Source organism: Oryx dammah, unplaced genomic scaffold, assembly GCF_014754425.2.
Source record: "Oryx dammah isolate SB20612 unplaced genomic scaffold, SCBI_Odam_1.1 HiC_scaffold_21, whole genome shotgun sequence".
Taxonomy (NCBI): Eukaryota; Metazoa; Chordata; class Mammalia; order Artiodactyla; family Bovidae; genus Oryx; species Oryx dammah.
In genome coordinates, this window is record NW_024070205.1 from 31,225,948 (window position 1) to 31,242,024 (window position 16,077).

The 16,077-nt window shown below is 59.8% G+C and overlaps 1 protein-coding gene across 3 annotated transcripts in view; it reads left to right on the forward strand.

Annotated features, from left to right (window-relative positions):
- The window catches only part of TP73 (tumor protein p73), a 59,987-nt gene that overhangs the window by 15,901 nt on the left and 28,009 nt on the right, over positions 1-16,077 (forward strand). The window contains exon 1 of one of the 3 annotated variants that reach the window (XM_040264189.1): positions 6,031-6,105. The exons of the other annotated variants lie outside the window; for them this stretch is intronic. Coding sequence (XP_040120123.1) covers positions 6,067-6,105 — 39 coding nt within the window. The 5' untranslated portion in view covers positions 6,031-6,066. Of the gene's footprint in view, positions 1-6,030; positions 6,106-16,077 lie in introns of those variants that run through there. 3 annotated transcript variants of the gene reach the window in all.

The window sequence follows — 16,077 nt, forward strand, 5'->3', positions numbered from 1 at the left end:
TGGTGCTCAGGCTCAGTAGTTGTGGCCTGAAGGCTCAGTAGTTGTGGTGCACAGGCTCAGTAGTTGGGGCTCACGGGCTTAGTTGCCCCGTGGCATGTGGAATTCTAGTTCCCTGACCAGGGATTGAACCTACGTTGCTTGTGTTGCATGCCAGATTCTTAACCACCGCACCACCAGGGAAGTCCCTTTCCTGGTGAATTTAAAACCCAACAGTGGAATTAAAGCACGGCAAGATGTGGGGTCACTCCAAGATCCATTGTCTGGTCACCCAGGGCTTTCTGAGAGGGGCCTGTCAGGGGTGTGGTGGCCGGGCTCTTGACCCAGTTGTGTAGCTGGCAAGGTGTTTGTTGTTGGAGATTCATGTCTTCGAAGTGGGTGCCTCAGCCACCCAAAGCTGTGTTAGGGCTTACATCACAATCAAAAAGCAGACACCCACCCTCTACACACCCTGTGGAGCAACAGAAGCTGCCACTGGGCTCCAGGGCAGGAGGGCTCCTGAACACGGCCTCCTAAGAGGTCTATCTCCAGAATTCCATGAGCCCCTCCTCCTAGCTGCCCAGCTCATGCCCTTGAGGGTCAGCGGGCCTGGGAGACCCTGACTACCCAGCATCAGGAGAGGCCAGTTCTAGGGTCCTGTGGGGGTGGGACACTTCTCTCCAGGGAGGATGTCTGATGCTGGCAGGTCTGGGCTGGCTGGTCACTCAGAGGCAAAAATGGGGCTCAGAGATGCAGCTAGACAGCTGACTGCAGAGCCCACTGCCAGGCTGCATTGTGGAAGGGCCGATGCCCAAGTTTTCTGGGGACCCGGAGGGGCCCACAGAGCCCAGGGTGCCGGCAGGGAGCCCCACAGAGCTGAACTGGGTGCTGTTAAAGTCCAACCTGGAAACTGATCCCTCTGGCCAGAACGCAGCCCCTAGGACAGAGTGCTGCTGAGGGTGGGGACCTGCTGATGCCGGGATGGGCGGTGTCCTGAGTTCCTCCTCCACCCCCATGGCTTCATCCCCACCCACCAGCAGGTCCACACTCTCATCAGGGAAAGCCTGGGGCTAGGGCAGTGAGGTTAGCCCCCCCACTCCAGGTTGGTGACAGGTCAGGTGCTCCCCGGGCCAGGCCTCAGGTCACAAGAGAGCAGCGGCTGCACAGTCAAAAGCTTTCATCTCTGCCCACCCTGCAGTTGTGACTCAGGCTGCGTGTAAAGGCTTGTACACTTGAGCACATGGACATGTGCATGCACACACACACACACACACACACACACGGGCCCCTCTGACCTCTGAGACAGTGGACACCAGCACCCCACCCCCAGGCTCTGGGGCCACCCCCTTCTCTGGGTTGTGGGGCTCGTCCATCAAAAGATGAGACTTAGGCAGTCCTGGCATTAGGGGCCCTGGGTCCCAGGGGTGGTACCTACTGTGGTTGGGGGCCCTGGCTCTCCACCCCTCTTGGCTGCCCTGGTGAACAGGCTGACTCCTTCCTGCTGGACTAGAGGTTCCTGAGCAGCACCCCGGCTCTATCAGGAGACGGACCACAGGGACCCACGGGTGCCCCACCCACTGTGTCAGTGGGCGGTGTTGACAAGCAGAGTGGGCAGGGCCTCACCTGGGGAGCCAGTCTGTCCCAGGATCGACTCCCCCACGTCTCTGAGCCTTGGTGCCCTCACTTGTGGAGCTGGGGTGACAGGCTGCCTGGGGCCCCAGAAGAGGCTCCCCCAGCCCTGTGGGGCCTCTGACCACCCTCCTGCCACACTGGGCAGCTGAGGAAGCTGAGTCAGGCAGTTAAAGGGGAAGGGCCCCGGTGGAAGCAGTGGGCCCCTAGCCTTGGAGGAGCCCCAGAGCACAGATTCCTGGTGGACACCCTGAGGTTGCTGCAGGAAGGGTCCAGGCACCAGGGGGCCAAGATGTGCAGAGGTGTGGGGTCTCGGAGGTCCCATCCCACCCGCACATCTTCTTTGCTTGGAGTTATTTGACCCTTTGGGTCTCAGTTTACTTGTCTATAAAATGAATCAATGTAGATCTAAACCATCAGGGTTTTGAGGATGACTGCTGGTGCCAAGCCTGTAAGAGGGTATGACAGATGTTAGATGTGATGGCGACACCAGGGATGAAGCCTGAGTTTGAGAAAGCCATTCTGTCTGGAACCTGGGAACAGTGGAGCTAGGGAGGGCCCGGGAGCAGCTGCCCCCAGTCCCAGAGCCTGTGGTGCCTAGGAAGGACTGGTGCCCCAGGCCCACCTTGGGGGCCCTTTGGTGGGGCTCTTGCCCTGGGCAGTGGCCTCCAATTCTAGTCCTTGCAGAACCTGGGTGACTCACCCATGACACAGGGCTTCACCTCCTGCAAAAGGAGAGAGGGGAGCACCTGGCCTCCTATGGGCTCGAGAGGAGGGTGGCACAGAGGGCATGAGCAGCGAGGTGGCCCCTGGGCCCTGGGCAGGTGCTGTGACAAGGGGAAGCTTGTTAGGGTCTCCCCTGGTCCTGGAGGCCCACCCCCAGTCTGAGAGGAGCACGGGCAGAATGAAGCCCCCCGTGGTGCATGCCCGTAGGGCCCAGAGCAGGCAGCAGCCATATGCACCCTGCACTGGGTGTGGGCCTGGGCTTTGGATGGTCCTGGCCTTGTGATTCTCGATGTCCCTCAGGACAAAACAGGGGCAGGGCTCTGACCAGCTGTGAAGATGCACGGAAGGGGAGCTCAGCTGATGCTGAGGCTGGCCCTGACCACCCCTCTCCCGTCTCCCCCACCCATCCTCCCAGAATCTGGGAGCCTCCTGGGCCGGCTGCCCATGCTTGCCCCCTGCCTGCAGCCCTTCCTGCCTCTTCTGGTGCCTTTCTCTGGTGACAGCTGTCGTGGACCATGGAGGGGATGACATTTGGGGGCTGATCCACCCTGGAGCCCCGTCGCTCCTCCTCAGGTGCCCAGCGAGCTATGCAAGGGACAGACGCCAGGGTTAAAACCTGCAGACTCTTGGGGGCTTGAAACCCCAGCACTCACCTGGGACAGGCCTTCCTGGCCTGGGGAGGGGGCCCGGGAGGAAGAGGGGTGTGTACAGTCCCTAGAGCAGGAACTGTCAGGAGCGGGAACTGAGCTGGCCCCCAGAAGGGGTCGGGTGGGCGGAGGGAGGGCCTAATGTCTGGAGGAAGGGCCAGGAGCTTGGGGGCAGGGAGCCCCCACCAGCCCTTCCTTAGATTTCAGTAGGAAGACCCTCTGAGTGCACAGCCAGCTGCCAGGTCACTACCTCCTGGGGTGGGAGAACATGGGGGACAGAGCCACCTGCTTGTGGGTGGTCCAGAGGGACTGAGAGGAGTGGGACCCTGAGCTGTGCCCTTCTGGTGACTCACCCCTTCCTGCACAGGTGCGCCAAGCAAGAAAATACCCCCCATCCTTCTGCTGTAAGTGTGCGGAAGTGGTTGGTGGGGCAGAGCCCCCAGTGAGTTAAATTCAGAAGAGAGGTGCTGAGGGTTCCGGGGGTGACCTGGGAGGCCAGAGCTGGCAGCTGAGGACAGAGCTAGAAAGAGTTCCTGGAGGCAGAGGCCCCGCCCTCCCGGTCATATCCCCGGATGACCAGGACTTTGGATACATGCACAGGAAGTGGGTGATGCTTTGGGGCAGGTGAGGAGCCTGGCACTTTGAGAGCTGAAAACACTCTCATTCATCCTGGGACTCCCAGGCCTGCCCGGGCTCAGGCCACGGGGACAGTGCTGGTTCTCAGGCCCCAGGTGTCCCCACAGTGTGGGTAGAGTGTGGCCCCTCTGCCTTCAGGGCTGCCACCAGGGCTCAAGAGAGGAGACCTTCAGACTCGACCCTGCCTTGCTCTGGGCAGCCTTTGGTCCAGGACACACGGTGGCCAGCTCCTCCTAGGGCCTGCCTTGTATCCTGAAGGTCTGAGTGAGACTGAAGCCGCCCTTCAGCCGTCCTAGTGGCCCAAGGTCCTTCGGGGCCCTGGCCTTCCTCTCCCCGAGGTCTTCAGCCACCTGCTCATTCCCCTGGTGTATTAGTCATCTGTGCTATGTAGCTAATCCCCACCTACAGAGGGGCTTAAAGCGACACACGTCTATTGTCCCACAGGTTCTGTGGGTAGGGAGTCCTGCACGTCCCTCCACTGGGCCCCCTGTTCAGGGCCCCACCAGCTGCACTCCAAGCACCAGGCAGGACCACCGTAGTGTCTGGAGCTGGGACCTCCTCCAGGCTCTGGTTGTTGGCAGAATTCAGGTTTAAGTTCTTGCTGGCTGTTGACCCAGGGCTGCTGTTCTCAGCTCCCAGAGACCACTTGCTGCCCCTCCCAACCCCCGCGGTCCCTCCCAGCCTTGGCTCCTAAGGCCATCAGGACAACCGCTCCCTAATTAGGTCAGGCCCACCTGGAGAGCGCCACTTTTGATCAAAAATTTTCCAGTGTCTCACAATACCCTGTGGGGGTGGGGGCTCAACCCCAGCCCCTTCCCCCTACTACCTGTCTCTGTGTCTCTCCATCCAGCCACCTGCCAAGCCCCTGATCCTCTTGGGGGCAAGCTTGAGTGCACCCACAGGAACCTCACTGACTGATAACTGGCCCCAGTCCCCGGCCTTCATGTCTGCAGGCATCCTGGCCGGAACTTACAGCCTGGGCCCCGCTGCAGCCCCACTTCCTGAACACCAGTCTACACCTCAAAACCTCGATTTTCCTCGATTGTCTCGTTATGAGTGATGGATGCCTGTGTGTTGGGAGTAACAGCCCCAGCCACCCAGAGTCCTGGGGTTCAGGCCAAGCGTGCTGAGCTGTGTTTCTGGCTAAAGCCACCAAGGCCCACAAGAGCCTGAGCCAGGGGCTCCCGGCCCAGCCCCTCAGGGGCGCCACTGGCTACACATCCTCTGCCTGGGCTCCCCCTTCCCCTCCTGCAGAGGACCTGGGGGGCTGGACATGCTGACAGGCTCCTTGCACCGAGCCTCCCTCTGTGTAGCCCCTGCCACTCCCAGTTCCCCAGCATGTAGCTAGAACAGGCCAGGAGGGGGGTTTTAAGCTCTCCTTGCAGAGGGAAGCAGCTGGGTTTGGGGGACTTGGAAGCTTCACATCTCCTTTCACATGGTTTGGGCTCAACTGCCCTTCCAGGGAGGATCCTGGCCCCTATGCCAGGGGCAGCTTTGTGCCAAAGACGGTTACATTAGAATGCATGGTTCCTTCAGAAGGGAGAGGTGGTAACCACCGCAGAGCCCCCGGGTAGGCGGGTCCCTGTCTCCGAGCCCCTGGCAGTGCCAAGGGCAGTGCCATCCAGCCCTGTGGTGGGCAGGGCTCCAGCGGTCCTCCTGGACCACGTCCCTCTGATTCCAGGGCCTCGGCAGCCGCAGGGGCATGGCCAGAGGCAGCCTGGGCAGTGTCTGTGGTGCAGGCTGGGCTGCATTGGGCCACACCCTGCTGCTCTTTCTGTTGCCAGGCTCCCTGTGGGGTCCCAGGGGAGCGCAGTCGCCCTGTGTAAGTCTCATCTCCGCTCAGCGCTTTGGGGCAGCCCCAGAGGACCACAGTGTTCCCTGAGCAAGAGTAAGACAATTCGCCCCAGGCGCTGGGGCCAAGGCACCATCTCTTCTCTTCGGGGTGGCCTGGCTTTGCCTGTTGAGGTCTCAGGGGCCGGGACTAGCCCCCCAGTGCTCTGGAATGGAGGCCTGTGGCCCCCACGTTCTCCCACGGGCAGCATTTCAGAAGGAGCTGAGTGCAGTCCCATGGTGGAGCCAGCCTGTGGCCCCACGTGCCGCCCCCTCCCTGCACAGCCTCCTTGGTGCGGTCCGACCCAGCAGTGGGCAAGCTGAGGCCTGCCCTAGACTTTGATGAATAGTCATGAGGAATAAAGGGGTGGGCCGCCCGTTTTGTTGTTAGATGCAGCTAGTTGACAGCACTGGGGAGATGGAGAGGGCCAAAGTGCCCCTGGCCAGCCCACATGCTCCAGAGCATCCCTCGCTTCTGGTCCCCTAGCCGCCGAGCTTCTCCACCTGGTCCACCTTGCTGGGTGGCTGCACCCCTGCCCCCAGCCCCCCCGGCCACCCACACCCATGCCTCATCCCGCGGCACGCCAGCTCCCCGGCGTGTGCAGAGCCCCGCGCGCCCGCCATGCTGTTTGTCAGTGACCCCATGCAGCACTTCGCCTCGGTAGGTGCACCTCCTGGGTCCTTTGGGTCGACTGGGGTGCCTGTGTCTGTCCTTCTCGGGGGGCCTTGGTGGGGCTTTTGCCTGGTGGAAGGGTCATTGGGCATTCTCTTGCCTGTCCGCCCTCGTCCCCGGTCGGGCACTTGCTGCCAGATGGGGTGCCGCCATCCAGGGGGAGCAGAGGCAGGAGGGAGGTGCTGGCCCATCCTGGAGATGCCCTGGGGACAAGTGCCTGCTAGTGCGGCAGAACCAGTAGCCAGGAAGAGGAGGGTGGGTGGGTGTCTGGTCAGCTAGCGGCCCAGCCAAGAGATGTGGGGTTTACCATGCTCCCCAGCTTTGGACTGTCCGAACTCAGGGTCTGCCGTGCCGCCCGCCCAGCCCTGCCTCCGACTGCAGGAGCTCAGCATACCTTGGAGGTCGTCTTTGCTCCCGGGACTCAGGCTGTTAGGCTGCCACCACCTGCTCCCAGGTCAAGAGCATCCTCACCTGGGACGCTGCTCTATTGGCCGCGGTGACGGGGTGTTTCCTGCCAGCTGAGTTTGCAGGTCAGGGGCTGGCCGCGAGCTGGCCTTGAGGCCATCCTATCGCCCTTCACGAGGGCTGTTGGCCAGCAGAGAGAAGGACAGGTCTGCAGCTTGTACCTGGCCCCGGTGACTGGGGCTCATTTCCAGACGTGCTGGGTCCCCGGGGCCAGCAGGCACCAGGCTAATTGAGCAGGTGGAGGTGAGGCGCAGCGGCTCCCTCAGGCCTTTCTCCTGCTGGGGAGGCGGATGCAGTGGGTCCCATGGGTACTGTGTGCCCTGTGGTAGACCCAGCATTGGGCAGGGGGGCGGTGAACAGTTGGACAGAGTCCAGGTGTCCCCAAGCTCTGTGAGTGGAGGACAAGCGCCGTGTGCAGAGCCACAGAGACCTGCAGGTTCTCAGTCATGTGTGTGTGCGCAAGTGTTTGTGTGCGTGTGTCTGGGCCTGTGGGTGACAGTGGGTGTATTCCCTGTTGGGACAGGTATATGTGTTTGTGCCTGCAGGTAGGTGTCCCCAGGAGACCATGGCAAGAGTAATGTCGTGGGTATGACCCAGGAGGGGTGAAGGGTGTGTGACCTCTCTATACAGCCTGACCGGGCGCTGACACCATGCTCCCACATCTGGAAGCTCCCTGGTGTCTCCACACCTTTGGTGGGAACTTTTTATCTGAAACCTGGCCCTGAGAAAGGGCAAAACCCCATGTGGCCACAGTTAGAGTCCCATCTCTGCTCACTTCACCGACCAGCCCCTATCACTGGGCTCAGACAGTGGGTTCCTGGGGAGCAGACCCATAGCCCAGACTGTCCATGCAGATGGTGAGTGAGCCGGGAGGGGCTGTCTCCTGTTGCCCAGGGTCTGTTGTCACATACAGAACTTAAGGCAGAGCCTGGAGTCCCGGGCCCTGGAAGCCAGTGTCCCCACCTGGCCGGTTGGGGAGCCCCTCGGACACAGAGGACTCTGGTACAACCTGTCCTCTTGCATGAAGTGGATATCACCGTGTAAGTCAGCTGAGGCTGCAGCTCATTGCCTTTTGAGGAGGCGGAGGCACAGTGATGGAGGGCACAAATCCCGGTTCTGGGACATGGAGAGCTGCCTCCCTGCAGGAGCTGTAGGTGGTGGGGAGGGACCCCCTGGCATCATCCCTGCTGCTGCTGCCCTGCCCTGGGGACCAGCAACGCCACCCCTGTCATCACCTGGCCTTGCAGACCGAGGGTAGCCGTGGCCCATCTGTTTGTTCGTTAGGTCAACAGGTGCCCAGAGCAGCTCTGGTGGCAGCTGGGGGCCTCTGGAGCCCCTTCTGGGGCCAGGGAGCTGGGCTGGGTGGTTCTGATTTGTAAAAGTGCCTCTGATTCCGTCCTGGGGGAGGTTACCTCCGATTTGCTCATTGTATGCAGAGGGGAAGTGGTATGAACACTCAGGGTTGAACTGGAGGTCATGTGGTCGCCCCTGTGGTTATCAGGAGCCCACTGGGCCAGGAAGGAAGCATGGAGCTGTCGGGGCCCCCACTTGGTCTCCTGGGGGACCTGCTTTTCTGAGCTCTGGTTCTGATGCAGCTACCTGCAGCCCTGTGCCAGTGGGTGACCCAGGAGGGCACATGTCTGACTCCCTGCTCCCTTCTACTGCCCACAGGTCAAGCAGGGCTGGACAGCCCCCTGCAATTGGCCCATTTACTGGGGTCCTTCAGCTGCTGCCGAGGTGTGGTTGGTGCTGGTCAGAGCAGCCTTTCCTCCTGCAGGGACTAGTGGCTCACAGAGCAGGAAGGAGCCGAGGGCCTGTGGGGGCCGCCTCAGATGGGATGAGCTCCGTTACCACCCGGATGGTCCCATAGTCCTTTGGGTGGATGTCCAGGGGCCCCACCCAGCTGGCTCCCAGGCCCCTGTTTCACTGTGTATCAATTTAGACCCTCACGGCATGAGACGGGCATGTTGGACGCCGCTGGCTCCCCCGTGCCTCCTCTATTGATGGACCCAGGTCCACCTGGCCTGCAAGGCTATGGAAGGCTGACTCATGAGTGACTGGGCCATTGTCCTGGGGGCCAGGCCCAGGATGGGCATTGTAGGTGTGTGCTGTGTGCTGGGCAGCATGGGAGGGCACAGCGCCTGGATCTCCCATGTAGCAGGAGCAGGGACGTCCCCACCCCCCACCCCCACAGACAGGGCAGCTCCTACAGGAAGGGCAGCCTTGGACAGGAGGGCTCAGGAGGGAAAGGCCAGTCAAGGCGTTAAGAAATATTTGTTCAGAGCCTACTGCCTCTCCAGGCACACCAGGCACACCAGAGGAGGACGGGATCCCTCCTGAGTTCTAGAAGCAGCCCGATCTGCAGTGCTGAGAGCAGACCGCAGGAGGGCAGGGCGAGGCTGGGAACTACGGGAGACTGGGATGGAGAGCGATGCAGGAACCTTGGACCCGGAGGGAGCAGGCGAGGGGGCTGAGAGCCCTGGTGTCCTGGACAGGGCCTGCTGATGGGCTGGAGGTTTGGACCTAAGCGACTGGGTGAAGGGAGTTGGCATTTATGCAGCTGGGAAACTGAAGAAGTGAAATTTGGGGTGAAAGTAAGCGTTCTGCTTTGGCTGTGTTGTGTGAGACGCGTCTCAGCCACTGCACAGGTGAACAAGAGGAGAAACAGGAGCAGAGTTCCTGAAGCCTCGGGAGGAAGCGGGAGGGGATGTCCGGTGGGGCTTAGGGCCGAGCAGTGCCACCCTGGTGCCTGGGACCTGAGACACGGAGCAAGGAGGAGACGGGGAGGTGGCGGGAGGCTGCCAGCTGAGGAGGGAGGGTTGAAGATGAGCTTTGGAATGAGGGCAGGAGAGGCACTGAGAAAAATGTCCTGGCTTCTTGAACCTTGCGGACGGGAGGACAGTGCAGAGGTTTAGCCACGGACTGAAAGAGCCGCTTGGACACCTGGGGCAGGTGTCCTGAGTGCTGGAGGGTGTGGGCAGAGATGCCCCTGGGGAGCCTGTGGGCGAGAGTGCGCGCTGGAGACAAGCCGGCCGCTCCCTTAAACCTCCCCAAACTGGAGCTGAGCAGAGGGAGAGACTGCCACGAGACAAAAGGGGCAGCCTGGGAAGGGAGGGGGATGGGGAAGGCTGCTGAGAGGGCGCGGTGGCCAGGACAGAAGAGGGAGGGGCCTCAGGGGACCCGGCAGGAGGCTTTCCCGCGGTTGGGAGCTGACAGAGCTGAACTGCTGGGTGGGCTCTGGGCTAGGCTTCCTAGCTCGTGCTGCGAGGCTGCAAGGCCCTGGGGCTAGGGGGAGGATTGACCATTCTGGAAGGAGATGTCAGAGCCTGATTTGGGGGACATCCCATCAGCTGGGCTCACCAGCCCAGGCTCCCGCTCCTCTGCCCAATTCCACGTCTGTCCCCAAAGCACCCATGCTTTTGGCATCCCCACCATCCCCACAGTGACTATCCCATCTCAGTTGGCGGAAAACCCACCCTGGGCTCTTCCTGAGCCCCTTTCTGCTGCACCCGCTCTCATCAGGAACCAGCCAGCCTGACCCTGACTATGCCAGCTTCACGCAGCACATCATGGAGCAGCGTGCCTCCCCCTCTCAGTCCCCCACAGGCCCCCGTAGGGAGAGCTCTGCTCCTCTGACCAGTGTCCTGCCCTCGGCACTGCAGCTCCCTGGCCTGAAGGCCCTCCCCCTCCCCAGTGTCTGAGTCTAGATGTCCTGGTACCCAGTACCTGGGTAGCCAGTGGCATCTTCCACCTCCTGCCTACAGAACCCCACTGGCCCGGGTCCCCCCCCTGCCCCGAGCCCCGCATCCCGGGCCACCACTGGGCTGCTTTTGTTTTTTGTCTTCAACCAGTAGTGAAGCCTCACTTGCCGGTTCTCTCGTTCCTCTACTACTCTCCGCTCTTCGCTCTTCGAGCTAAGCTCTGGAGGTTGCAGCCTATGGGCCAGCCGTGTCCTGGTGCCCACCCACTGCTGTCTCCCAGTGCCTGGAAGGGTGCCTGGGAGATATGGGTTAAAGGGCTGAGCTGTCTCCCACACCCCGGGAAGCTGGACCGGGCCTCAGAGCTGGAGGGTGGGGCTAGGGTCGGCCTGCAGGCCTTCCTGGGTAAGTGCAGGCAGTCCCTCCCCAGCGCCCCAGGTGGCTCCCCTCCCACCACCGCCTCCCTGCCCCTTCCCTGCACTTGTCACAGTCTCTCCACGGAGGAGTGCGTTCACCCTGATGACAGCCCCTTCGTGTCTTCCTCCTTAGCATCTTCAGGATGGACAGACAGACAAAAGGATGAATGGACGAAACGTGGGTCGGGCTCTGGGGCTGCAGGCAGTGGGGGAGGGGGCTGACCGCCCCCCAGTGGTGCTGGGGGGAAAGGAGAGCCAACACCCCGCCGTACCCCCGCTGGCTGTGCCTATGAGGGATCACCAAGCTCCCCACTTTCCTCCAGGATCTCTTTCTTCCAGGCACCCTGGGAGCTGTGGGACGTGGACTGGGCCCCTTTTCCAGTGGTTAAAAAAAGACTCTGCATCGGTGGGTCACCTGTCTGTTCACGGGGCAGCTCCTCAGAGCCCAGCAGGGGCGCAGCCCGAGACCCCAGACTCGCTCGGGACCCTGCGGATGCGCTTGGGTCTAGGCTGGGCCCTCACTGTCTCAGCAGCGCCATCTGCAGGCGGAGCTCCGGCCGCGGGTCCTGCAGACACACGTCTCCCTCAGCGGCAGCGCAGCCGGAGCTTCTGGGGGCACGTTCCCCTGGTGCGAGGTGTGGAAAGTTCCACACGGCCCTGGCGAAGATTGGGCAAGGCCCCGAGAGAGGAGAGCGTGTGTGCATATTTTCTGGAGGAGCGGGAGCCTTTCCCCCCAAGCACAAGTCGAATCTTGTTTGCATTTCCATCCGTTTAATCACAGACTCCGGGAGACGCTGTGGGAAATAGCAGCGGGCTGGAGGTCCCGCTCTGAGTGGGACGGGTTATCTCCAAGTGAAGCCCAGACGGCCGTCAGTCACTTTCCTCTGGGCGAGGTTGTGCCCAAGCCCAGACATGCCTGCTGGGGAAGATCGCGGAGTTGGAAGTTTCATGCTCTAGATTTTGAAAGTCTGGTCTTGGTATCCTCCTCTGGCGAGCAGGGGATAGAGGTCAGAGCAGACGGAGCATGCCAGAGGAGGGGGCACCTGGCTGACCTTCCCCACGCAGAGCCTCTGAGATCTGACCCCAGGTTCTCAAACCTGGGGTGACTCTAACCCTCCTCCAGTGCGGGGAGCAAGATGAAGGGGGTCACCAGGGTTAGGAGGTACTGTAGCTGGGATGGGAATAACAGGCTGGGGTTCACACTGTAGGAGGTGACATCTGAGCCCAAGGGAAATAGGGAGGGGCCACAGGGCAGGGGGCCCAGCACCTTGTACCCAGCCTCCATCTGATCTGGATGCATGCTGTGGTCCCATGAGAAAGACACAGATAATGCTACTGTAAGTCCCCTACATGCGAACCTTTGAGTTGCGAACTTTCAGAGATGCAGTCGTGTAAGTTATTCATGTGTCTGGCGTCCACTGTCACATGTGTGCATCCTCTCCAAGTGGTTGAGCTTTCGTGTCTTTACTGTATCGAGTATGGTGGTGCAGTGGCTTCATTTCAAGCCCAGGAGGTCCAGAAGCAAGTGCAAAAGCAGTAGTGATGTAGCTGGTACTGCTAAGAAAACTCATAACGCAGGAAATGGCAAGCGGATTTTCTTTTTCAATGCATTTTTAAATTATTTTATTTATTTTTGGCTGCCATGGGTCTTTGCTGCTGCGTGTGGGTTTTCTCTGGTTGTGGTGGGTGGAGGCTGCTCTCTAGTTGCCGTGCGAGGGCTTCTTGCTGTGGCTTCTCTTGTTGCGGCTCGCAGGCCCCAGAAAGGCTCAGCGGTTGGTGGCCCTTAGGCTTAGTTGCCCCGGGGACACATGCGGTCTTATTTCCCCGACCAGGGATCGAGCCTGTGTCCTCTTCGATAGCAGGCAGGCAGATCTGTACTGGCAGGGGAATTCTCAACCACTGGACAACCAGGGAAGTCCTGGGGGTTTTCTTTGTTTGAGGAGACACTGCTGCTTTCTGAGGCACAAGACTGGAATGTAGAACGGTGCACAAAGGTTGGAGCAGCCGTTCAGAGTGCAATCCAGTGCTGCCGAGTCATCTGAGATGAGAGAAAAAGGGCTGCTCTCCAGTCATCCCTGGGTCATTTTTTCAGGAGGGTAGATAGAACTAAATCCAGCAAGGAACCAGAACCCATGCCGTCCACGTTGGGCGTGAGTGACATTGCAGCTTGCCCTCCGTCTTGTATTGCTGACGACCCTGCTGCTCTACCATCTCCCACCTCCTCTCCCTCCTCCAGTCAATGACTCTTGCCTGTTAACTCGATGCCAGTCCCTGTGTGCCAGCTGTTGTACTGTATTTTCCAAGGTACTGTGAGATTAAAATGTTTTCTTTAATTTTTGTGGTTGTTTTTAATGCATTATTTGTGTGAAAAGTATTTTTAAACATATTACAGTATAGTAGTATATAGCTTGGAGATGGCACCCCACTCCCGTACTCTTGCCTGGAAAATCCCATGGACAGAGGAGCCTGGTAGGCTGCAGTCCATGGGGTCGCTAAGAGTTGGACACGACTGAGCGATTTCACTTTGACTTTTCACTTTCATGCATTGGGGAAAGAAATGGCAACCCACTCCAGTATTCTTGCCTAGAGAATGCCAGGGATGGGGGAGCCTGGTGGGCTGCCGACTATGGGGTCGCACAGAGTCGGACACGACTGAAGTGACTTAGCAGCAGCAGCAGCTGGTTGTGTTAGCTGGGTACTTAGGCTAACTTTTCTGGACTTATGAACAAATTGAACTTAACAAATGAGCTCTCAGAACGGAACTTGTACATATGTAGGGGACTTACTATATTTACCCCAACAGACCACACAGACAGGTGCAGTAGGATGATGTGGCTCCCATGACAAGAGGTTGCCCCACCTGGAAAGGAAAGGATGGGTCTGTGGGCCATGCCTTTTGGGCTCAGCTGTGGCCCTTTGCCTGGAGGGACCAGCCAGGCCAGGCTGCTGGAGAAGGCTTTCTGGGGAGGTGGGCCTAGAACAGGGCCTGGAGGGAGTAAGGAAGAAGCAAGAGGGGGCTGAGAGCCCCTGCTGTGAGCTGGAGGGCTCAGGGCTTCCCTGGGGTGAAAGGTTGAAGTGTTCTCTCCGGGAGAACAGCCAGCCAGTGGGGAAGCCTTGCACAGCTCGAATGCCGGTGTGCAGACGAGAGCAGCCTAGAGCCTATTCCCTTGGGGCTGTGAAGACTGTCTGCAGACCCAGGTGCAGTGCTAGATGCAGGGTGGGAGCTGCAGGCTTTGGGGGACTTGGTGCAGCAGACAGGCAGGCAGAGGCAGCAGGAGTGAGTCTGCTGGGACCCAGCAAGGTTTAGAGGGAGGGAGGGAGGGAGGGAAAGAAGAAGGGAGAGAGGGAGGGAGGGAGGGAGAGAAGGGTGGAAGTCGGGAGGGAGGGAGGGAAGGAAGATGAGGAAGTTGTGAAGCCTTGGGCTGGTGGGTCGCTGCCTTGCACATCTGGGAAGGACATGGTGGATTGTGCTGGGACCTGCGTTTAGGCTTCTTGGGAAACATCTTATCTGCCCTTTGTCAGGAGTCTCAGAGAAAGGATGGGGGACATGGATAGGGCCAACTCGGCAGCCAGACCTCCCCGCTGGTTCTCGAGGGTCCCGCACATGATCCCTGTGAACCTAGCTCAGGTCAAAAAGCAAGAAGAGCTTAGCGGGGTGTTGGGGAGGGCACCCAGTCCAGCTGTTGCCTGCTTGTTCTCTCCACACAGAGCAGTCCTGCGCCTGGCCTGACGTGAATCCAGGGAGACCCGCTTTCAGCTTCTAAAACTAACTGAGGGGCAAGGGTGTGAGACCTTTGCAGTGGGTTCTACAAAGGTGTGGAGGCTTACAGCCAGAGGAAAAGGGACAGCCCCACCTCCCAATTGAAAAAAGACAAACTGATCCTTTATTTCCTTTCAGTCTGCTGAGAACTTAAATGCCGCTGCCTCTCCCGGAAGGAGCAGGGACGAAGGGCAGCCCAGAAAAGCGTCTTCCCAGGATGCTGCTAGCTTCTCTAGAATTCTCTAGAATCCTGCATTTCCGCCCCAACCCACTCCCACACGGCGCCCTGGGACATAGCCAGTGGGTGTTCCGCTGCTTGGCCACTGTCGCCAGGGTTCGTGGCCTCTTGAGAACAGAGGCCGAGCCGTGCAGCCAGGCCACCTGGAAGAAGCAGGGCTGGGATGGGCCAGTGGGGTCTGGAAGCCCTGGGACAGGCCGGGGGGGCCCCCAGCGCTCCCTGGAGACAGGACCTGGGCACTGCCCCATGTGGTGGAACTTCAACCCTGCCTGTGGGGGAGATGGCTCTTTATCAAACTGTTCTGCCCTCTGCCAGAAGGGGGCCCATTTTAAAGAGCCAAAGGTGTGGCAGGTCCTCCCCTTTCCTCATGCCCTCCTTGAGCAGGCTTGGCTCCTGCAGGGACAGGAGCTCCAGGTCAGCAAGTGCTCCTTGCCACTTTTCCCTCCCAGATACCCCACATACTGGCTGTACTCAAGGCACTGATAAGGTCTGCACTTGGGTCACGGCACACACTTCGGGGGCCATGAATTGAGTGCTGGCCAGCTGCTTCTGTGGCTGCAGGTGTGCAGGAAACTCAGCAGGCTTTTAATGTAGAAATAGGAAGTAGAGCAGGAGAAGGGCGTCTGATGGGTGGCCCACCGTGGTGGAGGAGCCCTGTGCTAAGGTCAGGGCTCCCACGCCGATGGGAAGTTTCTCTCTCCCCACCCTGCTCCCTGGACAGTGGGATCCCGCAATGATGTGTCATCCTGGGTCCCTGTTCATGCTGCTCCCCACCTGACAGGCTCCTTGGCTTTTTCTGAGTTGTCCTGTCTTTTTTGTCCCCTACTGACTCCCTTCTGATCTTTTCTGGGACAGACCCTCAGGGCCTTGGGAGGGCATCCTGAGTGACAGTCTTCTTCTTACCAGACCTTAAATGAGTAGGAGAAACCTTAAAAGCACGAAACTTCCGTTTCTGCCAGAAATGCGGGAGAATGCAGGGTGGGTGAGCTGGCCTTCCTGTGGCTTGGAAAAAGAGGACCTGGAAACGATGCTGTCCGTACAGTAGCTCTCAGGACTGTGGCCTTCGTGCCCACCTGGGGCAAGTGGGGGAGAGAGAGCTGGTAGGAACAACAGTAGACACTTCGGTGCATGCTGGGTGCTGGGCACCCTCTCAGCTTTTTAACTGCTTGACCCTCAGAAGCCACTGGTGAAAGGTGGGCACGGATGCAGACCCACACAGGTGTTCGTCACTGTGTCAGTTACTCTACCCAGAGAAGCAACAGAGGAAGCCCTGGAAAACAGAAGCAAGGGGAGACAGGCTGGGAGGCTTCGGGAAAGAGTTGAGGCTTAAGAGGTGGTACAGGCAGAGGAGGCAGTTGGCATTGGGGGTGAGTGGGGGTGGGA